Genomic DNA, 26,789 nt, shown 5'->3' with positions numbered 1-26,789 from the left:
CTGATTACTGCCATCTGATTACTGCTATCAGATTACTGCCATCAGATTACTGCCATCAGATTACTGCCATCAGATTACTGCCATCTGATTCCTGCTATCAGATTACTGCCATCAGATTACTGCCATCAGATTACTGCCATCTGATTACTGCCATCAGATTACTGCCATCAGATTACTGCCATCTGATTACTGCCATCTGATTACTGCCATCTCTAGGCTACTGTATTGATCCAGAGGCGAGAATTACTTTCACTCGCAATGCTGTTTCCTTGAATGCTCTCCACCTCTCAGAATCAACAATGAAGTGAACACAGAACTTGATACAGTACATGATGCTTGTTTGAACAAGGAAATGTCAAGGGAAATCGTTGATGCTCAACTTGACCTCTCTGTCCTCTTCTCTCCTAACAGGGTGACAGGGGTGAGACTGGACCTCCTGGGCCTGCTGGCTTCGCTGGGCCTCCTGTAAGTACCACCCCAAGCACAGTACTGTCTGTGCACTTTCTCTCGCTATCAGTGCTACCGTCAACAGCCCAGGACCAACTCCAGCTGCTAGGTGTATGTTGAAGCAAACAGCTGTCTGAGCAGTCTTTTCCCCCGTGTCCCACCCCAGGGATCTGATGGTCAGCCCGGAGTCAAGGGAGAGCAGGGAGAGGGTGGACAGAAGGGAGACGCTGGTGCCCCTGGACCACAGGGACCCTCCGGAGCTCCTGGACCTTCCGTACGTTTCAATAACTCACTTTGTCCTGAAATAAAAAAAATATAGAGAGTAGTTATTTTGTGAACGAAATATTCAAATGGAGTTACTTGCTTCATATTTCTTCATAAAACTGACTATCAATTTCCTTCATTTCAGGGACCTACTGGCGTTTCTGGACCTAAAGGTGCTCGCGGTGCTCAGGGACCCTCTGTAAGTACACATCTCACATTTCATACACGTCTCACATCTCATATTTCATACACGTATCACATCTCATACACATCTCACATCTCATACACATCTCACATCTCATACACATCTCATATCTCATACACATCTCACATCTCATACACATCTCACATCTCATACACATCTCATATCTCATACACATCTCACATCTCATACACATCTCACATCTCATACACATCTCATATCTCATACACATCTCACATCTCATACACATCTCATATCTCATACACATCTCATATCTCATACACATCTCATTCTCATACACATCTCATATCTCATACATATCTCATATCGCATACATATCTCATATCTCATACACATCTCATATCTCATACACATCTCACATCTCATACACATCTCATACATATCTCATATTTCATACACATCTCATATCTCATTCACATCTCATACACATCTCATATTTCATACACACATCATATCTCATACACATCTAATATCTCATACACATCTCATATTTCATACACATCTCACATCTCATATATGTCTCATATCTCATACACATCTCATATCTCATACACATCTCACATCTCATACATATCTCATATCTCATACACATCTCATATCGCATACACATCTCATACTCATCTCATATTTCATACACATATCATATCTCATACACATTTCACATCTCATACACATCTCACATTTCATACACATCTTATATCTCATACACATCTTATATCTCATACACATCTCATACACATCTCATATCTCATACCCATCTCATATCTCATACACATCTCACATCTCATACACATCTCACATTTCATACACATCTTATATCTCATACACATCTTATATCTCATACACATCTCATACACATCTCATACACATCTCATACACATCTCATATCTCATACACATCTCATACACATCTCACATCTCATACACATCTCATATCTCATACACATCTCATATCTCAAACACATCTCATACACATCTCATACACATCTCACATCTCATACACATCTCATATCTCAAACACATCTCATTTCTCATACATATCTCATACACATCTCATATTGTATATTTAATTTCTGCTCTATTTCTAATGTTTCCATTTTCATCAACAATCTCTCTCTCTCTCTCTCTCTCTCTCTCTCTCTCTCTCTCTCTCTCTCTCTCTCTCTCTCTCTCTCTCTCTCTCTCTCTCTCTCACACACAGGGTGCCACTGGTTTCCCTGGAGCTGCCGGCAGAGTCGGGCCCCCTGGTCCCAATGTAAGTACAACCACCTGTCAGCAATACAACTCAAACACTCACATCTTCTGTCACCCTACCTGAGCATCGAAGAATAAATCATACTGATTCGTTACACTGTTCATTTAGTAAAAAGTGTTGGATTTGACTGGAATAGAAAAGGAACAGTGTTGGTTATTAACATTTTCCAAAACGAATGAGCTCTTTTATGTAATTCCAGGTTTTTCCAAAAGTTTTCTGATATATTTCAGTACAAGCAGGTGTAATGATTTTGATTTCATGACTTTTATGGTCATTCAGAAGGTGAAATGAGTACTGACCTTTGATCTATAACCACACGGGCACAGAATCATTCATCAGCACTATAGTGTGTTTCAGTCTGAATGGTTGTGACCTGCTCTTGTCTGTCTATGGGCAGTTCCAGTCTGAATGGTTGTGACCTGCTCTTGTCTGTCTATGGGCAGTTTCAGTCTGAATGGTTGTGACCTGCTCTTGTCTGTCTATGGGCAGTTTCATTCTGAATGGTTGTGACCTGCTCTTGTCTGTCTATGGGCAGTTTCAGTCTAAATGGTTGTTATTCTACAGAGTTTTGACCTGCTCCTGTCTCTCTCTGTCTCCTCTCTGTCTGTCTTTTATTTTGTTTGTTTTTAAGATTGGTTGATTGGTTATTGTTTGGTTGATTGGTTGATTGATGTTTCATTGATTGAGTGTTGATTGGTTGATTGATTTACAGATTTATGGATTGGTTGATCAATGTATTGATTGATTGGTTGATTTGTTGAATGATTGATTGATGTGTCTCTCTGCAGGGTAACCCTGGTGCTGCTGGTCCCTCTGGCCCTGCTGGTAAAGATGGCCCTAAAGGTGTGCGTGGAGACGGTGGACCCCCAGGCAGACAGGGAGATGCTGGGCTGCGTGGAGCCGCTGGATCCCCTGGAGAGAAGGGAGATGCTGGAGAGGATGGTCCTTCTGTAAGTTCACCTGTTTATCACTACAGTACCGTTGTCAAGCACCAACCCGGGGCATAGTGGACGGCTTGATAACTCTCATTCAGCCCAGCACCCCACTAAGCAAAAGGGAGTAATACAAGCTGAATTATCTGTCCCCAGTAGGTTCACCTTTCATCAAAACCATCCTCAACTGAAGGTCCCGCAGGCTTTATGCTTTATTCAACATTTAAAAGTGATTTAGTCCACTGAACTCCCACAGATTGTGATGTTACAGACAAAGCACCCGCACAGCCTCATCACCCCAGTTAACACTGAAATACATCTGAAATTTTTCAGCTATAAAACCAGACTGGCTTTATTTCCCAAAAAGTCTCTCTTGTTTACTTCCAACACACAGGCATAGACATTAGTCCAGGGAATGAAAGAAAGGCCCATTATAACGGACAACAACACTACTCCCCCATCCCCGTCATAACACCTAGCTGTAAGTGTGTGTTCATCACTGACCCAAGAACCAGACTAACCACACTGTGGTCTGCCGGGACCTTAATAGCACCTGTAGGCTTCCCCTGGACAAAGACATGATGGCAGAGAGGCCAAGGCTTTTACTTTGCACTTACACACCCTACAATTATCCCTTGAGTAACACTGAACTGACAGCTGAGAGTTACTAAAATTAGATAGGCAAGCACAGAGAACAGACATAAGACACACTGTTCCTCTCTGGTCTGAATCACATAAGTGGAGGAGAGTAGGATGCGGTGCACACAAAATATTTTTTCTTGCTTTTCAGTTAAAAAACATGTTGATCGTTTTTTTTGTTGAGATTCTTGATAATAACACGCTGTCCCCCTCTCTTCCTCCTCTCCTCCTCACTTCCTGTCTTCCTCCACTCCTCCTCACTTCCTCCTCTCCTCCTCACTTCCTGTCTTCCTCCTCTCCTCCTCACTTCCTCCTCTCCTCTTCACTTTCTGTCTTCCTCCTCACTTCCTCCTCTCCTCCTCACTTCCTGTCTTCCTCCTCACTTTCTCCTGTCCTACTCTCTTCCTCCTCTTCATCCTCTCCGCCTCTTCCTCTCTTCCTCCTTTACTCCTGTCTTCCTCTCCTCCCGTCTTCCTCCTCTCCTCCCGTCTTCCTCCTCTCCTCCTCACTTTCTGTCTTCCTCCTCACTTCCTCCTCTCCTCCTCACTTCCTGTCTTCCTCCTCACTTTCTCCTGTCCTCCTCTCTTCCTCCTCTTCATCCTCTCCGCCTCTTCCTCTCTTTCTCCTCTCTTCCTTCTCACTTCCTCTCTTCCTCCTCTCCTTCTCACTTCCTCCTCTCCTCCTCACTTCCTCCCTTCTTCCTCTCCCCTTCACTTCCTCATCTCCTCCATCTTCCTCTCCTCCTCTCTTCCTCCTTTACTCCTGTCTTCCTCTCCTCCCGTCTTCCTCCTCTCCTCCCGTCTTCCTCCTCTCCTCCTCACTTTCTGTCTTCCTCCTCACTTCCTCCTCTCCTCCTCACTTCCTCCCTTCTTCCTCTCCCCTTCACTTCCTCATCTCCTCCTTCTTCCTCTCCTCCTCTCTTCCTCCTTTACTCCTGTCTTCCTCTCCTCCCGTCTTCCTCCTCTCCTCCCGTCTTCCTCCTCTCCTCCTCACTTTCTGTCTTCCTCCTCACTTCCTCCTCTCCTCCTCACTTCCTCCCTTCTTCCTCTCCCCTTCACTTCCTCATCTCCTCCATCTTCCTCTCCTCCTCTCTTCCTCCTTTACTCCTGTCTTCCTCTCCTCCCGTCTTCCTCCTCTCCTCCCGTCTTCCTCCTCTCCTCCTCACTTTCTGTCTTCCTCCTCACTTCCTCCTCTCCTCCTCACTTCCTCCCTTCTTCCTCTCCCCTTCACTTCCTCATCTCCTCCTTCTTCCTCTCCTCCTCTCTTCCTCCTTTACTCCCGTCTTCCTCCTCTCCTCCCGTCTTCCTCCTCTCCTCCCGTCTTCCTCCTCTCCTCCCGCCTTCCTCCTCTCCTCCCGCCTTCCTCCCCTCCTTATATCTTCCTCTCTTCCTCCTCCCAGGGTCCTGATGGTCCTTCAGGTCCTTCAGGTCTGGCTGGACAGCGTGGTATTGTTGGTCTTCCAGGACAACGTGGAGAGAGAGGTTTCCCTGGCCTGCCAGGACCCTCTGTAAGTCACATTCACATTCTATTAGATTACAGTTAGAATACATTTACACATTGATTAATTAATAAATGATTGATTAATTATTATACAGTAGACTATGGGTTGCTAAAGGCGACTTGACACCCATTTATTAATTCATTACAAAATAATATTTTACAGTCAATTGCCTTTGTACCCACCCCACCCAATTTCAAATAAGAATGGATAGATGGATATTCAAAGAAAATGATCAGTGAAAATATGACTATTGATTAGATGAGTGTCAACCCCTACCGGTGGTCCTCCAACTAGCCTGTATCCATCTCCCCAGGGTGAGCCTGGTAAACAAGGATCTCCTGGTGGAAGCGGAGACCGTGGGCCCCCTGGCCCTGTGGGGCCCCCTGGACTGACTGGACCCGCAGGAGAGCCCGGTAGAGAGGTCAGTGTCTGTCCCATAACATGGGTTGTGTCTGAAATGGCATCCTATTTCTTCTATAGTGTACTACTTTGGAACAGGGTCCACATAGGGCTCTGGTCAAATGTTGTGCACTACATAGGGAATAGTGTGCCATTCAATGCAGCACAGTGTCCCCAATATGGCCTCTCATTGTCAACTCTATACCTGCAGTACAGTACGTTAACTCACTGTCATGATTAAGTGAATCACTAATTATGCTTTTGATACTTCTGATATTAAACAATGTGTAATTGTCTCTCAGGGCAACGCTGGTTCTGATGGACCCCCTGGTAGAGATGGAGCCACTGGAATCAAGGGTGACCGTGGTAACACCGGTCCTGCTGGTGCTCCTGGCTCCCCAGGGGCTAATGGTTCCCCCGGCCCTGTCGGCCCCACCGGCAAGCAGGGAGACAGGGGAGAGGCTGTGAGTATACACTCTATAACACCATTCAACATCCCCATGAAACCCCTGTTTACACCCCGTAGAACCCCTATAACACCCCTCAACATCCCCATGGAACCCTTGTTTACACCCCGTAGCACCCCTATAACACCCCTCAACATCCCCATGGAACCCCTGTTTACACCCCGTAGAACCCCTATAACACCCCTCAACATCCCCATGGAACCCCTGTTTACACCCCGTAGAACCCCTATAACACCCCTCAACATCCCCATGGAACCCCTGTTTACACCCCGTAGAACCCCTATAACACCCCTCAACATCCCAATGGAACCCCTGTTTACACGCCGTAGAACCCCTATAACATCCCTCAACATCCCCATGGAACCCCTGTTTACACCCCGTAGAACCCCTCTCAACATCCCCATGGAACCCCTGTTTACACCCCGTAGAACCCCTATAACACCCCTCAACATCCCCATGGAACCCCTGTTTACACCCCGTAGAACCCCTATAACATCCCTCAACATCCCCATGGAACCCCTGTTTACACCCCGTAGAACCCCTATAACACCCCTCAACATCCCCATGGAACCCCTGTTTATACCCCGTAGAACCCCTATAACACCCCTCAACATCCCCATGGAACCCCTGTTTACACCCCGTAGAACCCCTATAACACCCCTCAACATCCCCATGGAACCCCTGTTTACACCCCGTAGAACCCCTATAACACCCCTCAACATCCCCATGGAACCCCTGTTTATACCCCGTAGAACCCCTATAACACCCCTCAACATCCCCATGGAACCCCTGTTTACACCCCGTAGAACCCCTATAACACCCCTCAACATCCCCATGGAACCCCTGTTTACACCCCGTAGAACCCCTATAACACCCCTCAACATCCCCATGGAACCCCTGTTTACACCCCGTAGAACCCCTATAACACCCCTCAACATCCCCATGGAACCCCTGTTTGTTTACACCCCGTAGAACCCCTATAACACCCATCAACATCCCCATGGAACCCCTGTTTACACCTCGTAGAACCCCTATAACACCCATCAACATCCCCATGGAACCCCTGTTTACACCTCGTAGAACCCCTATAACACCCATCAACATCCCCATGGAACCCCTGTTTACACCTCGTAGAACCCCTATAACACCCATCAACATCCCCATGGAACCCCTGTTTACACCCCGTAGAACCCCTATAATACAGGACACCAGGACATGAAGTTGAGTTTTTCACTCCATTTCTATTTCCAGGATATGCTGGATATGTGATAGCCCACTTGCATATTAATGTATGCATTAATCCATTAACTGTCTTTGATTTAAAGGACATGTAATTGAGTTCACTCAGATACTAATGTATTGCAACCCGTCCTAACCCTGTGTCTGTCTCTTGGCTGTTCTCTAGGGAGCTCAAGGACCAGCTGGACCTGCCGGGCCTGCTGGAGCCAGAGGAATGGCTGGACCCCAAGGACCCCGTGGAGACAAGGGTGAGGCTGGAGAGGGTGGTGAGAGAGGACAGAAAGGACACAGAGGATTCACTGGTCTGCAGGGTCTGCCTGGACCTCCCGTAAGTACCCCCCCAAATCTCCCTGTACCCCCTAATCTTCCTGTACCCCCTAATCTTCCTGTACCCCCTAATCTTCCAGTACCCCCTAATCTCCCTGTACCCCCTAATCTTCCTGTACCCCCTAATCTTCCAGTACCCCTAATCTCCCTGTACCCCCTAATCTTCCTGTACCCCCTAATCTCCCTGTACCCCCTAATCTTCCTGTACCCCTAATCTCCCTGTACCCTGTAATCTTCCTGTACCCCCTAATCTTCTTGCACCCCCTAATCTTCTTGCACCTCTAATCTTCCTGTACCCCTAAACTTCCTGTACCCCTAATCTTCCAGTATCTCAAATTCTCTCTATACCCTAAAAAATCTCATTGTACCCTTTATCTGAAGTTGTGTACATCCTAGACATTGTCTGACCCGTGTCTCACCACAGGGTCAAGCTGGAGACCAGGGTGCATCTGGACCTGCCGGACCAAGTGGATCAAGAGTGAGTATAGACAAAAGCAGTAAAAAGTCTAACACAGGGTTTTGAGAGGTACCTGTCTTATTCATACTCAACCAAAGAGCATGGCAGGCAGAGCTATAGTGTGTAAAGTAACAGTACATCTGAATCCTTGTGTGTGTTCTGTTTAGGGACCTCCCGGACCTATTGGTCCACATGGAAAAGATGGTTCCAACGGTATGCCCGGCCCCATCGGACCCCCCGGACCCCGTGGTCGCTCTGGAGAGACTGGTCCCTCTGTGAGTAACTCTCTCATCTCTCAACTTACTGTATCTTAAGGATCATCAAAGTTCTCAGAGCAGTGGGTGACTTGGTGCCAATCTCAAATGACACCCTATTTCCAATACAGTGCGCTCCCTTTGCTCTGGTCAAAGTAATGCCCGAGGGAGCAGGGTGCCGTTTGAGACGGCAACACTTGATGCTACCTGTACTTGAACTCCTCTTTGCTCTGTGTTTTTCCTCCTCTGTAATACCTATGGCACTGCGCTGGTAGCAATACATCACCTGTAGCTCGTAGTCTAGCATCTTGGTTTTACAATATCTTCAATCAATTAAGTATTCTATCTTTCTATATGTGTATCGCAGGGTCCCCCTGGAAACTCCGGTCCCCCTGGTCCTCCTGGTCCTCCCGGCCCTGGTATCGACATGTCTGCCTTCGCTGGCCTGTCTCAGCCTGAGAAATCCCCCGATCCCCTGCGGTACATGAGGGCCGACCAGGCCTCCGGAAACCTGAGGACGCACGATGCCGAGGTGGACGCCACGCTCAAGTCTCTCAACAACCAGATTGAGAACATCCGCTCCCCCGAGGGCTCCAAGAAGAACCCTGCACGTACTTGCAGAGACCTGAAGCTGTGCCACCCAGACTGGAAGAGCGGTGAGTGACGGGATAGGAGCGACGATTGCCTCTTTGTTAGGGGACAAGAGTTTAATAGACCAACAGGACTTGACCAGGAATGACTTGGGGTCCTAAAGTTTCTCCTGCTATGGTCAGGTGATGTTGTGAGGTTAAACTCCTACCCCTACTGATTAGATCGGGAAAAACTATGTGCTCATGAGGAAATCTGGAAGGTTCTATAGTGTTCAAAAGACAAAATAGATATGACCAGGTGTATTACAATTACATAGGAAGTACTACTGATTGAATGTGACCTGACTCCTCCGTCTGTCTGCAGGAGAGTACTGGATCGACCCTAACCAGGGCTGCACCATAGATGCCATCAAGGTCTACTGTAACATGGAGACCGGAGAGTCCTGTGTCTACCCCAAGCCCGCCAGCATCCCCAAGAAGAACTGGTGGTCCAGCAAGAGCAAGGCTGCCAAACATGTCTGGTTCGGAGAGACCATGAACGGAGGATTCCACGTGAGTCACCATTCAATCCCTCTTCTATCCTCGTTATATGATTTTGATCATAATGAAAATACAAAAATACACATTTCCTCTTCAGTCTCAGATTCAATATTTGCCTTTTGGTAAAGTGTTTTTTTTTTAAAACTGGCAATGAATTTTATATTCTCAATTGATGCCACCAGTCTGAAGAAGTTTTCTTCATTTTTGGTTCAAGTTTTAACCAGACATCATACAGTATATAATTATCACATTGGTCCTAACCTCCCTCTCTCCCCTCCTCTTTCACTAGTTTTAACTAAAGACATGTTATAATTCCACATCATTGTACTGGATGTAACCTCCCTGTCTCCCCCTCCTCTTTCACTAGTTTTAACTAAAGATATGTTATAATTCCACATCATTGTACTGGATGTAACCTCCCTCTCTCCCCTCCTCTTTCACTAGTTTTAACTAAAGACATGTTATAATTCCACATCATTGTACTGGATGTAACCTTCCTGTCTCCCCTCCTCTCTCTCCTCTGCCCTCTACAGTTCAGCTATGGCGATGACAGCCTGGCTGCCAACACGGCCAGCATCCAGATGACCTTCCTGCGGCTGCTGTCCACCGAGGCTAGCCAGAACCTCACCTACCACTGCAAGAACAGTGTGGCTTACATGGACGGAGCCACGGGCAACCTGAAGAAGGCCGTGCTGCTCCAGGGATCCAACGATGTGGAGATCAGGGCCGAGGGAAACAGCCGCTTCACCTACACCGTTATGCAGGACGGCTGCACGGTGAGAGGATGAAAACACACACACACATAGACACACACACACACCCACACACACACACACACACACACACACACACACACACACACACACACACACACACACACACACACACACACACACACAGACAGACAGACAGACAGACAGACAGACAGACAGACAGACAGACAGACAGACAGACAGACAGACAGACAGACAGACAGACAGACAGACAGACAGACAGACAGACAGACAGACAGACTTATAACAGTATCATCCCTCTCTAACAATATCAGCCCTGTTCTATAACAATATCAGCCCTGTCCTCTAACAATATCAGCCCTGTTCTATAACAACATCAGCCCTCTCTAACAATATCAGCCCTGTTCTATAACAGTATCAGCCCTGTCCTCTAACAATATCAGCCCTGTCCTCTAACAATATCAGCCCTGTCCTCTAACAATATCAGCCCTGTCCTCTAACAATATCAGCCCTGTCCTCTAACAATATCAGCCCTGTCCTCTAACAATATCAGCCCTGTCCTCTAACATTATCAGCCCTGTCCTCTAACATTATCAGCCCTGTCCTCTAACAATATCAGCCCAGTCCTCTAACAATATCAGCCCTGTTCTATAACAATATCAGCCCTGTCCTCTAACAATATCAGCCCTGTCCTCTAACAATATCAGCTCTGCCTCTCTGTCCCCAGAAACACACAGGAGCATGGGGCAAAACAGTGATTGACTACAGATCGCAGAAGACCAGCCGGCTGCCCATCGTGGACATTGCTCCCATGGATATTGGAGGAGCGGACCAAGAGTTTGGAGTCGACGTTGGTGCAGTCTGCTTCTTGTAAAGACAAAGGAATGAAAAAGGAAAAGCTGAGAAAAACCCCATAAAAGATGAGGGAGAGAGAGAGAGAGAGAGAGGATCACACACTTCTAGCAAATGAATGAAAGAGAGAAAAGAGAAAGATCAAGTCACTTTTTTTTTTAAAGTAAAAAGTGATTTTTACAACTAGGATATCTGCACTGAATGGCACCGGCAATATTCATCTGTGATTTCATCGACTTCCAGTCTCCCTCCGTCAACCCCTCCCTCCATTCCCCCATCCACTCCACCCCCCAGCCTGGGATCACCTCCCCACTAACAAGTAGGAACAAAGGAAGACGAGAAGGAGAGAAAGGGGGAGTATGTCAGAGCATGACAGAAAGAGAGCCGACTTGGTGTTATTTATTTATTGTTCAGGTGTAGGTCCCAGGTGTGTTAGGACTGAGTGTGTTACCCTGTAAAAAGGCCCCACGCACAACTACGTACATAATCTATCAGTTCCCCACCTCCCCAATCTCCTCTTTTCTTTCTCCTATTCCATACCTTCTCAAACATCATATCAAATCCAAACCAAAAACGGAGCAGTGTGATAGGTGCAGGTGTTCCTAGTTCCAACCGCCGCCCCAGTGTGTATCAGGAAGTTACTGTGTATTATAATATAGTCAAATGGTGCTATTGCTGTAAAACCAGTCTGTATTCTTTAACAACCAGATACTGATGTATTAGTGACATGTTCATAATGTGTATATATGTATATGTGTGTGTATACATATATCTACAGTTTTCAGAGAGTACATTTCACGCTGAGATTTGTTTTCAGAGTGGTAAATGTCGCTGCCCCTTCCCCCCCGACCACAATCCCCCTCATTGGCTGCCCAATGAAACAGAAACCGCGTCTATCATTTTTGTAATAGACATGTTCAATTCGGGATTTCAATCTCAGATCTAAACTTTTTTTGTTTTGTTTTAATTCTATTATAAGCTACCTCACGCTAAAAAATAAAGAAACAACTAAGCAAAGTTATCCAAGTTTACAAATCCAGCTTGGGTGATCATATCTTTGGTGCATGAGACCCCATGTTGTGAGAAGACCACCAGAAGGTGCCTTTAACCCTTGACCTATCCCACTCCACTTTGTCCCATATGCCCCCACTGTCCTCTCACACAGGAAATACCCTCTACCCTGGCAGGAAGTACCTTGGCCCTGGCCACACCCCATAGGAACAGGCCATGCCCCCATAGGAACAACAGGGCAGGGCTGTTAGATTTGAGTGAGTTCTTTCTCACAGTGATATCACTACTAGACAATCCAGACCTCCTTTACATACAGAGGAAAACCACCTACGACCAGGGCAGAGGGTGCTTTTATTTTTGAGGGTGTGTATATTTTGTATTATTAATAATAATAATAGTATTATTGCTAATAATGATAGCATTACTATTATTATTATTATTATTAAATATGATGATCATGATTTTGTTTTTGTTGCAGTTTTGATTAATGTAAATTGGAAATAAAAGGAAAAACAAGTAACAGACTGAAGTCGCTTTTTTAATTTTATTTTTGGGGGGATTTTGATTGTTATTCATCCTCATATTGCTCCAGAGAAAAGTGTGCATGAACTATCTGGGAATGTCTTTTTTCTGAAAGTATGATACAACTTTTCTGTTGCTATTATGTTCCCAGAGATAGAAGCAATACCAAATATTGATCCTGTGTCCTGTATGCACTCTGCCTTGGTCTGTGTGTTTGGGCTAAATGCATATTGAGGGGTGGGATGCAGTCAGAACACACAAGGAGATACAGTGGAGAGGTGGATGATGGTGAGCGGCCATTTTCTTTTTGTTTTATTTGTGTGAGAGAAAAGGTTAAATTTAGTGAGGAAGTGGAAAGTTCATATCATGTACTATTTTGTATGTGTAAAATAGTTTTGCAATATTTTCCGATCGTTTTTAAGCATGGTAGATAGAGTAGGAATGGGAAACATTTCCAACCACAATAATCAGTAACTGTATGGGTTTATTATGTCATCCTGTACTTTTTATTTAATTTTCTTTCCTGACTTTACATCTTTCACCTTTCACCATAGCAATAAAAGGTATAAGCATTTCTCTTAACAACACAGAGCCACGTTTGTTTCATTTTTTACATATATTTTTTTTCTTAAACTTGGTTTTAGAGTAAATTTAATATTTAATGTATTGGTTTCCAAATCTATGATGTAATCTTTGTTTTAATAATTATTATCATAAAGAACAACAGGTAAACAAATCAACAAAAATACATCACAAATAAAACAAATGACACAAAAGGAGGGATGCTTGGTTCTTGTGTTTGGGTCATTGGCATTTCCACAGAATCCGTTTTGTCACTCAGGTTGTGGTCTACATTCATTGTAGCCTGTGACACAAAACAGTTACAGAACAGTTAATGATTGTACAGTGCTATCAATTAAAGGAGCTGTGTTATCATCATCAAACCGCGGGTGGTTTGAGTCAACTATTATTTTGGGTAAAACAATAAACACTCCAGGACACAGTTCAACATCTAAAATCCAGATAGAAAGCATGTAGAAATTATTATGGAACTATATTTCTATAAATTATAATGTAACTATATATTTATATAAAATATAAAGGACATATATATTTATATAAATTATAAAGGACATATATATTTATATCAATTATAATGGACCTATATATTTATATAAATTATAATGGAACTATATATTTAAATAAATTATAATGGACCTATATATTTTTAAATAACTGCCAATTTTCTGGGCCAATTTTTGACAAACTAGTAATTGGTTGAAAAAAATTCTGTGGCCCTCCGGTGAATTTCCGTTATCTCAGTGTGGCCCTTGAGACAAAAGTTTACCCACCACAACCTGTACTAGAATGGATCTCTGAACATCACAACTATACACACATGCAATACAAAGTAATATAGGGTTTCACAACAAACATGTTGCTACACAGTGTCTGAGACAAATGGAATAGAGAAATATCTATCACGTTTTGATATTCACAGGAAACTCATTACAGGTGGGCTGGTGAACATGTACTCCAGTTTGTTCATGAGACACTTAACATCCTATTCTGATCGCTATAACAACAATATGGTACAGGAATGTCTAACTTTGAGAGGCGAAAAACTTGCCTTATTACATCACATGTCACAATGGCCTGCTCTCGCTGTGCAGAAAGACAACTGTCTCTTAAACTCACTTCAGTCACAATTTGAAAGTCCAGGAGAAAAATAGAGGACCATTACTTTAAAAGGATACTTTTAAAGCTGTTCTGAAAAACCATGTTTGTGTCATTCCTCTGATAATTTTTGACAAAGATCATGTTAATTATTAAACCACTCTAAATCGGGTCGCAGCTGATATCCTGCAGTCATACTCTATTCTCTGCTTCCGAGACAGCTGATACCCTCCCGTCATACTCTATTCTCTGCTTCCGAGCCAGCTGATACCCTGCCGTCATACTCTATTCTCTGCTTCCGAGCCAGCTGATACCCTCCCGTCATACTCTATTCTCTGCTTCCGAGCCAGCTGATATCCTGCAGACATACTCTATTCTCTGCTTCCGAGCCAGCTGATATCCTGCAGTCATACTCTATTCTCTGCTTCCGAGACAGCTGATACCCTCCCGTCATACTCTATTCTCTGCTTCCGAGCCAGCTGATACCCTGCCGTCATACTCTATTCTCTGCTTCCGAGCCAGCTGATACCCTCCCGTCATACTCTATTCTCTGCTTCCGAGCCAGCTGATATCCTGCAGACATACTCTATTCTCTGCTTCCGAACCAGCTGATACCCTGCCGTCATACTCTACTCTCTGCTTCCGAGCCAGCTGATACCCTGCCGTCATACTCTACTCTCTGCTTCCGAGCCAGCTGATACCCTGCCGTCATACTCTACTCTCTGCTTCCGAGCCAGCTGATACCCTGCCGTCATCTATATTCTCTGCTTCCGAGCCAGCTGATACCCTGCCGTCATACTCTACTCTCTGCTTCCGAGCCAGCTGATACCCTGCCGTTATACTCTATTCTCTGCTTCCGAGCCAGCTGATACCCTGCCGTTATACTCTATTCTCTGCTTCCGAGCCAGCTGATACCCTGCCGTTATACTCTACTCTCTGCTTCCGAGCCAGCTGATACCCTGCCGTCATACTCTACTTTCTGCTTCCGAGCTAGCTGATACCCTGCCGTTATACTCTACTCTCTGCTTCTGAGCCAGCTGATACCCTCGGCCAATTTAGAAATGATTGCTTGATGCGTACTTGATGACCAGAAACTGATTTGCCACCACTTCGTAGAGTCAGAGTAAATTTAGAACAGCACAAAGTAATTAATGTGGGGATTGAGAATATAGAGCTGGTTGGGACTCAGCCTTCAAAGCCTGGAGTAGAATAGCTAGTTCTAATGATCCAGAATATGAATCAACATCACATACCCTTTGAACCTGATGGATAGAGTACAAACAGACCCACTGATTAGCCTTCTGGTTCGTAAGGATCTGCTATCTGCCGTTCAAAATTAATTGGGTCAAGGTCTGTTTTCTCTGTTAACAGTCTAATGGAATATGAATGCCACCATTATTTGACGATGAAAGGTGCCAATAAATATGGACTTTTTATTTGCGATTCGCAATTTCGCTCCTTCTTTCTTCTTTGTGTCTTTCTCTCCATTTGGACACTGTTAAAGCTGTGTTTTTTTGTAATTTCTAAATAATAAATGAAAAATATATTTCAAGTATTGGAAAGTATACTGAACAAAAATAGAAGCGCAACATGTGACGTGTTGATCCCATGTTTCATGATGTGAAAAAAAAGATCCCAGAAATGTTCCATTCGCACAAAAGTGTATTTCCATACGCACAAAAAGCTTCTTCATCTACGAGATCATCTGAGACAACTAAAGAATTTCTACACAAACTGTCATAAACCGTTTTAGGGAAGCTTATCCGCATGCTTTCACCAGGGTCTTGACATGACTGCAGTTTGGAGTCGTAACCGAATTCAGTGGGAAAATGTTCACCTTGGATGGCCACTGGCACGCTGGAGAAGTGTTCTCTTCATGGATGAATCCTGGTTTCGTCTGTACCGGGTAGATGGCAGACAACTTGTATGGCGTCTTGTGAGCGAGCAGTTTTCTGATAACAACATTGTGAACAGAGTGCCCCATGGTGGCAGTATGGAATGGGTAAAAGCTCTGAAGAAGACCATGGTGGCAGTATGGAATGGGTAAAAGCTCTGAAGAAGACCATGGTGGCAGTATGGAATGGGTAAAAGCTCTGAAGAAGACCATGGTGGCAGTATGGAATGGGTAAAAGCTCTGACGAAGACAATGGTGGCAGTATGGAATGGGTAAAAGCTCTGACGAAGACCATGGTGGCAGTATGGAATGGGTAAAAGCTCTGACGAAGACCATGGTGGCAGTATGGAATGGGTAAAAGTTCTGACGAAGGCCATGGTGGCAGTATGGAATGGGTAAAAGTTCTGACGAAGGCCATGGTGGCAGTATGGAATGGGTAAAAGCTCTGACGAAGACAATGGTGGCAGTATGGAATGGGTAAAAGCTCTGACGAAGACCATGGTGGCAGTATGGAATGGGTAAAAGCTCTGACGAAGACCATGGTGGCAGTATGGAATGGGTAAAAGTTCTGACGAAGGCCATGGTGGCAGTATGGAATGGGTAAAAGCTCTGACGAAGGCCATGGTGGCAGTATGGAATGGGTAAAAGTTCTGACGAAGGCCATGGTGGCAGTATGGAATGGGTAAAAGTTCTGACGAAGGCCATGGTGGCAGTATGGAATGGGTAAAAGCTCTGACGAAGGCCATGGTGGCAGTATGGAATGGGTAAAAGTTCTGACGAAGACCATGGTGGCAGTATGGAATGTGTAAAAGCTCTGACGAAGACCATGGTGGCAGTATGGAATGGGTAAAAGCTCTGACGAAGGCCGTGAGGCTGATACGCAAGCTTATTAAATATCAGTGATACTATCAAGAGCAGTGTGCGGTTTCCTTCTTCCTTCATCATGTTCAATTGTTGCCATGCACCTGCACAGTAGATAGCTCAGATGTGCGAGATTCTTTTGAATTTGGTATGGATAGGCATAAGCTATGAGCAATGAACACAATTGCATTTTATCAATGGCAATTTAAATGCACAGAGATATCATGACAAGATCCTGAGGCCCATTGTCGTGCCATTCATCCGCTGCCATCACCTCATGGTTCAGCATGATAATGCACGGCCCCATGTCACAAGGATCTGTACACAATTCCTGGAAAGCTAAAAATATCCCAGTTCTTCCATGGCCTGTATACTCAGCTGACATGTTACCCATTGAGCATGTTTGGGATGCTCTGGATCAACATGTACAACAGCGTGTTCCAGTTCCCGCCAATATCCAGCAACTTCGTACAGACATAGAAGAGGAGAAGGACAACATTCTACAGGTCATAATCAGCAGCCTGATCAACTCTATAGGAAGGAGATGTGTCACGCTGCATGAGGCAAATGGTGGTCACACCAGATACTGACAGGTTTTCTGATCCATGCCCCTACCTTTTTTTTACGGTATCTGTCCCCAACATTCATGTGAAATCCATAGATTAGGGGCTAATTTATTTATTGAAATTGACTGATTTCCTTATGAACTGTGAAATGTTAAAAATCGTTGTATGTTGCGTTCATATTTTTTGTTCAGTGCGATAGTAGTTACAAAAATAAGATGTTGTAATTATTTCATTCAAGTCAGAGTTGTTATTGAGAGGCCATTTTAAAGTAACAATTGTAAGTACAACCATCTCCAATCCAATACAGAGACGTGCAATATATTGATTTCTTCACAGACAGAAGCCCTAAATTGTTGCAATGGAATTCAGTCTCTTGGGCCTTCTCTTGGGCTTTCTCTTAGGCCTTCTCTTAGGCCTTATGTTGGGCTTTCTTTAGGCCTTCTCTTAGGCCTTCTCTTGGGCCTTCTCTTGGGCCTTCTCTTAGGTCTTCTCTTGGGCTTTCTCTTAGGCCTTCTCTTGGGGTTTCTCTTAGGCCTTCTCATAGGCCTTATGTTGAGCCTTCTCTTGGGCTTTCTCTTAGGCCTTCTTTTAGGCCTTATGTTGGGCTTTCTTTAGGCCTTCTCTTAGGCCTTCTCTTAGGCCCTCTCTTGGGCCTTCTGTTGGGCCTTCTGTTGGGCCTTCTCTTAGGCCTTCTCTTGGGCCTTTTCTTGGGCCTTCTGTTGGGCTTCACTTAGGCCTTCTCTTGGGCTTCTCTTAGGCCTTATGTTGGGCCTTCTCTTGGACCTTCTCTTGGGCCTTTTCTTGGGCCTTCTGTTGGGTCTTCTCTTAGGCCTTCTCTTGGGCTTCTCTTAGGCCTTATGTTGGGCCTTCTCTTGGGACTTCTCTTAGGTCTTCTCTTTGGCAGTCTGTTAGGCCTTCTCATAGGCCTTATGTTGAGCTCTCTTAGGTATTCTCTTGGGCCTTATGTTGGGCTTTCTCTTAGGCCTTCTCTTAGTCCTTCTGTTGGGCCTTCTCTTAGGCCTTCTCTTGGGCCTTCTCTTAGGCCTTCTCTTAGGTCTTCTCTTGGGCCTTCTGTTGGGCCTTCTCTTGGGTCTTCTCTAGGGCAGTATCTTAGGACTTCTTTTGGGCCTTCTCTTAGGCCTTATCTTGGGCCTTCTCTTAGGCCTTCTCTTGGGCTTTTTCTTGGGCCTTCTGTTGGGTCTTCTCTTAGGCCTTCTCTTGGGCTTCTCTTAGGCCTTATGTTGGGCCTTCTCTTGGGACTTCTTTTAGGTCTTCTCTTAGGCAGTCTGTTAGGCCTTCTCATAGGCCTTATGTTGAGCTCTCTTAGGCATTCTCTTAGGTCTTCTCTTGGGCCTTCTGTTGGGTGTTCTCTTGGGCCTTCTGTTGGGTCTTCTCTTGAGCAGTATCTTAGGACTTCTCTTGGGCCTTCTCTTAGGCCTTATCTTGGGCCTTCTGTTGGGCCTTCTCTTGGGCCATCTCTTGGGTCTTCTCTTGGGCAGTCTCTTCGGTCTTCTCTTAGGCAGTCTGTTAGGCCTTCTCATAGGCCTTATGTTGAGCTTTCTCTTAGGCCTTCTCTTAGGTCTTCTCTTGGGCCTTCTGTTGGGTGTTCTCTTGGGCCTTCTGTTGGGTCTTCTCTTGAGCAGTATCTTAGGACTTCTCTTGGGCCTTCTCTTAGGCCTTATCTTGGGCCTTCTGTTGGGCCTTCTCTTGGGCCATCTCTTGGGTCTTCTCTTGGGCAGTCTCTTCGGTCTTCTCTTAGGCAGTCTGTTAGGCCTTCTCATAGGCCTTATGTTGAGCTTTCTCTTAGGCCTTCTCTTAGGCCTTCTCTTGTGCCTTCTCTTAGGCCTTCTCTTAGGCCTCATCTTGGGCCTTTTCTTAGGCCTTCTCTTGGGTCTTCTCTTGGTCTGGTTGTTTTTGTTAAAAATAATGTCTTCTCAATAACTTACCTTGTTAAACGAGGGCAATAAATAAATAGTTCAGAGACCAGTGCTTATCGTGTCTGTCTCCGTGAGTGTTTTCCTCGGACTGGGCAAACTCTTCAGATACTCCAGATGTCTTCTGGTCTCAGCCTGGTTCTGTCTCACGTAGTAGACCACATAAATAATGACCATGAAGAACCACACGAACATGGTCACCAGCATGGCTACATCCGTTGTCTTCCTCTGGAGACTACAGAAGTTTACCCCAGAGTTAAGCAGCTTAACCAGGGGTTGACCGGAGTGCTCTGAAGCCCCTCCTGGATCCTCCCAGCGACTCCCCTCCCCGGAGCTCCTCACAGAGCTCTCACACATGATCCCGTTGACAGTCTCCGGCTCTAGATTTAACGTCTCCATCAGCTCCTGCAGGGTACAGTCGCAGTGCCATGGGTTGTTGTAGAGGCGCGTCTTGGCCCGCGTGGAACCAAACTCGTCCCGGCTGGCCTGGCGTAACAGATTGTGGGAGAGGTCCAGGAGACGGAGCTCTGAGCTCAGGTGTCGCAGGGCCCCGGAGGAGAGGGTGTTGATGTGGTTGTGGGAGAGATACAGCTCCCTCAGGTGGGTCAGCTCCCTGAAGGTAAATAACAAGAGGAAGTGTCAGAAACATCATAATTACCCAGAACTAAAGACAAACTGGGAGCCAGATTTGAATTGTAATGAATAAATTAATGAATTAATAAAAGACAATAACAGCATGCAGGGTGAATAAAAAATCATATTAAAACACAACTGTTATCTTCCTTGCCTGAAGGCTCCCTCAGGGAGCGAGTGGATGTAGTTTCTCTCCAGGTGTAGTATGATGGTGTCCAGAGGAAGGCCCTGGGGGAACTCATGGAGCCCAGCGTCCGTACACAGCACCATGCTGCTCTCCCACACACAGTGGCAGCTGTCAGGGCACTGGGGGAACACCGGGGGGAGGAGGAGAAGGAGCAGTAAAGGCAGGGTGAACAGCCAGCTTCCAAACTCTCTCTGCAGGCCTCGACCCAGGCTCGGTCCCAGCCTTTTCCCCAGGTTCGGCTCCAGCCATCTCTCTCTCCACTCCCCTGTCCCCATCCATTTCCCCTGTGAACCCTCTCTCCTAGTAATCTCCATCCCTCTCCCCGGTGCACCACCATGACATCCAGTCCTTCCGCTGGGGCACCATAGCCCCAGACCCACCCCAGATCCAGAGGGAGACGACAGGGCCAGCTGAGCCTGATGGAACAGAATAGAAAACGGGATGAGAACAGACTATAGAACACATCCACGTGTGGAGAAGGGAAACAACACAGGACACAGCCACAGTGAGTGGAACCCACAGAAAGAACCTCCACGGGAAAATGACTCACAGTACATGGACACCCACATCCACGTGTGGAGAAGGGAAACAACACAGGACACAGCCACAGTGAGTGGAACCCACAGAAAGAACCTCCACGGGAAAACGACTCACAGTACATGGACACCCACATCCTCATGTGGAGAAGGGAAACAACACAGGACACAGCCACAGTGAGTGGAACCCACAGAAAGAACCTCCACGGGAAAAAACAGGAGCTAGATATCAATGTCCTGTAAATACTCCCCAGGGAAATAACAATTGGCTTTGTTATGGCAATGATTCAACCCTCAGGTTATTAAGACCTTAGGTTCATGAAGACCCAAGGGTCTAACAGGCTATATGGTTATAACGTATCGACCCTTAGGTGAGTAAGACCTTAGGACTTAGAACATAACAACTTAAAGCTGGATTCCAAAATGGTGAAACAGCCACATCTGCGATATTAGAACAACAAAAGAAGTTACTGCAAACAATGAATACTGTTTTATAGAAGAGCACAATATGTACAGTATTTTTTTTACCATGCTGCACGATGCTCCTCAGCTCTGCAACAAAAACAATAACAACGGTGGTATGGCGTTCAGTGGCACATCAAATCAAATCAAATCACATTTATTTATATAGCCCTCCGTACATCAGCTGATATCTCAAAGTGCTGTACAGAAACCCAGCCTAAAACCCCAAACAGCAAGCAATGCAGGTGTAGAAGCACTGTTTCCCACTACTGCAGATTCCAGAAAGAAAGACAGAAAGTAAGAAAGAGAGAGAGAGAGAGAGGTGATTAAGGTTCAGGACAATAACAGGGAGGAATAAAAATGAAAGCGAAAAAACTGATTAAGCTCATCTGAAAAATCCTCCTGGTCACAAAAAGTCACTACTAGGTAACAAAGGCACATAGAGAGTGTGAAGGAGGACAGGACATTACTGGATGTGCCTCATTGTTATGAAGGAGAAATTATTCAATAACTAGCCACCTATAATACACTAGCACAAATCATGCCTCCTTTTACCAAGTTCCATGTGATTCGGTGAGCGAGTTTATTAGCAAGTGCATATGCAATGTCGTACCCACAGCAACTATAAAAAAATTCCCAAACCAGAAACCGTGGATTGATGGCAGCATTCGCAAGAAACTGAAAGCACGAACCACTGCTTTTAACCAGAGCAATGTGACTGGAAACATAACCGCAAACAAACAGTGTAGATATTCCCTCCGCAAGGCAATCAAACAAGCTAAGCGTCAGTATAGAGACAAAGTAGAGTCGCAATTCAACGGCTCAGACACAAGAGGTATGTGGCAGGGTCTACAGTCAATCACGGTTTACAAAAAGAAAACCAGCCCCGTCGCGGACCAGGATGTCTTGCTCCCAGACAGACTAAACAACTTCTTTGCTCGCTTTGAGGACAATACAGTGCCACTGACACTGCCCGCTACCAAAACCTGTGGACTCTCCTTCACTGCAGCCAAAGTGAGTAAAACATTTAAACGTGTTAACCCTTGCAAGGCTGCAAGCCCAGACGGCATCCCCAGCCGCGTACTCAGAGCATGCGCAGACCAGCTGGCTGGTGTGTTAATGGACATATTCAATCAATCCTTATCCCAGTCTGCTGTTCCCACATGCTTCAAGAGGGCCATCATTATTCCTGTTCCCAAGAAAGCTAAGGTAACTGAGCTAAACGACTACCGACCCATAGCACTCACTTCCGTCATCATGTTGTGCTTTGAGAGACTAGTCAAGGACCATATCACCTCCACCCTACCTGACACCCTAGACCCACTACAATTTGCTTACCGCCCCAATAGGTCCACAGACACCGCAATCGCAACCACACCTGCTGTTCATCGACTACAGCTCAGCATTTAACATCATAATCCCCTCCAAACTCGTCATCAAGCTCGAGACCCTGGGTCTCGACCCCACCCTGTGCAACTGGGTACTGGACTTCTGATGGCCCGCCCCCAGGTGGTGAGGGTAGGTAACAACATCTCCACCCCGCTGATCCCACAAGGGTGCGTTCTGAGCCCTCTCCTGTACTCCCTGTTCACCCACGACTGCGTGGCCATGCACACCTCCAACTCAATCATCAAGTTTGCAGACGACACTATAGTGGTAGGCTTGATTACCAACAACGACGAGATGGCCTACAGGGAGGAGGTGAGGGCCCTCGGAGTGTGGTGTCAGGAAAATAACCTCACACTCAACTTCAACAAAACAAAGGAGATGAGGACTTCAGGAAACAGCAGAGGGAGCACCCCCCTATCCACATCGACGGGACAGTAGTGGAGAGGGTAGTAAGTTTTAAGTTCCTCGGCGTACACATCACGGACAAACGGAATTGGTCCACCTACACAGACAGTGTGGTGAAGAAGGTGCAGCAGCGCCTCTTCAACCTCAGGAGGCTGAAGAAATTATGCTTTTCACTAAAAGCACTCACAAACTGTTACAGATGCACAATCGAGAGCATCCTGTCGGGCTGTTTATCACCGCCTGGTACGGCAACTGCTCCACCCACAACCGTAAGGCTCTCCAGAGGGTACTGAGGTCTGCCCAATGCATCACCGGGGGCAAACTACCTGCCCTCCAGGACACCTACACCACACGATGTCACAGGAAGGCCATAAAGATCATCAAGGACAACAACCACCCGAGCCACTGCCTGTTCACCCTGCTATCATCCAGAAGACGAGGTCAGTACAGGTGCATCAAAGCAGGGACAGAGAAACTGAAAAACAGCTTCTATCTCAAGGCCATCAGACTGTTCAACAGCCACCACTAACATTGAGTGGCCGCTGCCAACATACTGACTCAACTCCAGCCACTTTAATAATGGAAAATGTATGGAAAAATGTATCACTAGCCACTTTAAACAATGCCACTTAATATAATGTTTACATACCCTACATTACTCATCTTGCATTAACATCTGCTAACCATGTGTATGTGACAAATACATTTGCTTTGATTTTATTTTATTTAATGTGTGTTATTTGAAAAGTTGGATAAAAAATACCTAATTTGATAAACCAGTAGGTTAATTACCCAGCCAAGCAGATACAAGTAGAAGAGCCATTATCAACAATCTTTGTCACTTTCTTTATACATTTTTTTTTATTTAACACTTGACTGCCTATTGTATCACCCTGTCACAGGGCCTCCCAGTTAACACCACCTCATAAGATGAGGAAGTACACTACATGGCCAAAAGTATGTGGATTTGGCTATTCAGCCACACCTGTTTTTATTTAACTAAGCAAGTCAGTTAAGGACAAATTCTTATTTACAATGACAGCCTAGAAACATTGGGTTAACTGCCTTGTTCAGGGGCAGAACAACATCATGTTCACCTTGTCAGCTCTGGGATTTGATCTAGCAACCTTCTGGTACCTGGACCAACGCTCTAACCACTAGGCTACCTGCCACCTCTACACTCTAACCACTAGGCTACCTACCACCTCTACACTCTAACCACTAGGCTACCTACCGCCTCTACACTCTAACCACTAGGCTTCCTGCCACCTCTACACTCTAACCACTAGGCTACCTGCCTCCCCATTGCTGACAGGTGTTGTATAAAATTGAGCACACAGCCATGTAATCTCCAAAAACAAACATTGGCAGTAGGATAGCCCATACTGAAATGATCAGTGACTTTCAGCATTGCACCGTCATGAGATGCCACCTTTCCAACAAGTCAGTTCGTCACATTTATGCCCTGCTAGAGTTGCCCTGGTCAACTGTAAGTGCTGTTATTTTGAAGTGGAAATGCCTAGGAGCAACAATGACTCAGCCGTTAAGTGGTAGGCCACACAAGCTCACAGAAAAGGACCGCCGAGTGCTGAATCTCGTAGAACTTGGTTGCAACACTCACTACCAAGTTCCAAACTGCCTCTGTAAGCAATGTCAGCACAAAAACAGCTTCATGAAATTGCTATCCATTGCTAAACATCCAAGCCTAAGATCACGTTTCACCATCTGGCAGTCGGACAGACAAATCTGAGTTTGGTGGATGCCAGCAAAACGCTACCTGTCCCAATGCATAGTGCCAGCTGTAAATTTTGTTGGAGGAGGAATAATGGCCTGGGCATGATTTTCATGGTTCGAGCTAGGCCCCTTAGTTCCAGTGAAGGGAAATCTTAACGCTGCAGCATGCAATGACATTCTAGACGATTCTGTGCTTCCAACTTTGTGGAAACAGTTTTGGGAAGGCCCTTTCTTGTTTCAGCATGACAATGCCCCTATGCACAAAGCGAGGTCCATACACAAATGGTTTGTCGAGATCAGTGTGGAAGAACTTGACTGGCCTGCACAGAGTCCTGACCTAAACCCCATCAAACATCTTCGGGATGAATTGGAACGTCGACTGCGAGCCAGGCCTCATCGACAAACATCAGTGGCCGACCTCACTTATGCTCTTGTGACTGGAAATAAGTCCCTGGAGCAATGTTCCAACATCTGGTGGAAAGCCTTCCCAGAAGAGTGGAGGCTGTTATAGCATCAATGTTCCAACATCTAGTGGAAAGCCTTCCCAGAAGAGTCGAGGCTGTTATAACATCAATGTTCCAACATCTAGTGGAAAGCCTTCCCAGAAGAGTGGAGGCTGTTATAGCGTCAATGTTCCAACATCTAGTGGAAAGCCTTCCCAGAAGAGTGGAGGCTGTTATAACATCAATGTTCCAACATCTAGTGGAAAGCCTTCCCAGAAGAGTGGAGGCTGTTATAGCATCAATGTTCCAACATCTAGTGGAAAGCCTTCCCAGAAGAGTGGAGGCTGTTATAACATCAATGTTCCAACATCTAGTGGAAAGCCTTCCCAGAAGAGTGGAGGCTGTTATAGCATCAATGTTCCAACATCTAGTGGAAAGCCTTCCCAGAAGAGTGGAGGCTGTTATAGCGTCAATGTTCCAACATCTAGTGGAAAGCCTTCCCAGAAGAGTAGAGGCTGTTATAGCAGCAAAGGGGGAACCAACTCCATACTAATGCCCATGGTTTTGGAATTAGATGTTCGACGATCAGGTGTCCACGTACTCTTGGTCATGTAGTGTACATTCTTTATGAGGATTGTTTGCTGCAGTTGTTCGAGAGATGTCCAGTTTACAGCCGAACATGCAACATAGAGAAGACCAGCAAGGGCACCCTCAGCATCATGTAGACTTGCCCTCGCTGTGAGCATTCCTGTAAATGGAACAGGGTTGGTGACATTTGACCTAGTTAAAGGTCAAAACAGTTTTGAGTTTTGTCCCAATTCACCTAGATAACCTAACCTGGTGGAACCTGCCTGATCGCTGTGCTCACCATTCTATTTCACATTACATATCATAATATCTGGAGTGGAATAGAAAGGTGTATGCAGTGATCAGGTTGTTTTCACCAGGCTAATCACAACTACCATTGATAATGTAATCAGAGCTCTGTGTGTGTGTTTGTGTGTGACGACCAGTATATTTGAGGAGGGTTCAGGAGCCGATCTACGCTGCTATGCCCATCAACGAGACGCTGGCAAAGACCTTACCTCCAGACTCACCTCTTGCCTGCTCACCAACAGTTGTCGATGGGGAGACCAGAGTTAGGTAGGTTTAGTTTGACCTGTTCAAACTTCAACATAGTATATGTTTGTTTGTCAGATATCACCTATCCTAACTGCCATTGGTCTTAGAACATTGACTGTGTGTAAAATGTATGGAGCCAGAACATTCATCCTATCAAGATGATGGGATGAAGTCCAGACTGACAGACAGGCTTGATACTGATGTCTCTGAATGGAGAGAGACCTGGCACTCTGACAGACAGGCTTAATACTAATGTCTCTGAATGGAGAGAGACCTGGCACTCTGACAGACAGG

At 45.6% G+C, this 26,789-nt stretch overlaps 2 protein-coding genes across 3 annotated transcripts in view; one reads left to right on the top strand and one right to left on the bottom strand.

The window, feature by feature from the left end:
• The window catches only part of LOC118399725 (collagen alpha-1(II) chain), an 83,059-nt gene extending 69,820 nt beyond the window's left edge, over positions 1 to 13,239 (top strand). For both annotated transcript variants that reach the window (XM_052474055.1, XM_052474053.1), the window contains 15 exons: positions 412 to 465; positions 614 to 721; positions 857 to 910; positions 2,135 to 2,188; positions 2,977 to 3,138; positions 5,159 to 5,266; positions 5,574 to 5,681; positions 5,962 to 6,123; positions 7,532 to 7,693; positions 8,117 to 8,170; positions 8,317 to 8,424; positions 8,771 to 9,059; positions 9,358 to 9,545; positions 10,067 to 10,309; positions 10,995 to 13,239. In XM_052474055.1, coding sequence (XP_052330015.1) covers positions 412 to 465; positions 614 to 721; positions 857 to 910; positions 2,135 to 2,188; positions 2,977 to 3,138; positions 5,159 to 5,266; positions 5,574 to 5,681; positions 5,962 to 6,123; positions 7,532 to 7,693; positions 8,117 to 8,170; positions 8,317 to 8,424; positions 8,771 to 9,059; positions 9,358 to 9,545; positions 10,067 to 10,309; positions 10,995 to 11,141 — 2,001 coding nt within the window. In that variant the 3' untranslated portion in view covers positions 11,142 to 13,239. The remainder of the gene's footprint in view (positions 1 to 411; positions 466 to 613; positions 722 to 856; positions 911 to 2,134; positions 2,189 to 2,976; positions 3,139 to 5,158; positions 5,267 to 5,573; positions 5,682 to 5,961; positions 6,124 to 7,531; positions 7,694 to 8,116; positions 8,171 to 8,316; positions 8,425 to 8,770; positions 9,060 to 9,357; positions 9,546 to 10,066; positions 10,310 to 10,994) is intronic.
• A 6,039-nt stretch (positions 13,240 to 19,278) lies between these two features.
• Positions 19,279 to 20,679, bottom strand: LOC118399724 (leucine-rich repeat-containing protein 3-like). The gene is made up of 2 exons (XM_035795970.2): positions 20,372 to 20,679; positions 19,279 to 20,197 (listed from the first exon to the last, which is right to left on the bottom strand). The coding sequence occupies exons 1-2, from the start codon at positions 20,677 to 20,679 to the stop codon at positions 19,627 to 19,629; spliced, it is 879 nt and encodes a 292-aa protein (XP_035651863.2). The 3' UTR covers positions 19,279 to 19,626.
• Positions 20,680 to 26,789: the final 6,110 nt, after the last annotated feature.

Source organism: Oncorhynchus keta, chromosome 21, assembly GCF_023373465.1.
Source record: "Oncorhynchus keta strain PuntledgeMale-10-30-2019 chromosome 21, Oket_V2, whole genome shotgun sequence".
NCBI lineage: Eukaryota > Metazoa > Chordata > Actinopteri > Salmoniformes > Salmonidae > Oncorhynchus > Oncorhynchus keta.
Note: the sequence above shows the minus strand (reverse complement) of the source record. Positions and strands in the feature narration are given on the sequence as shown.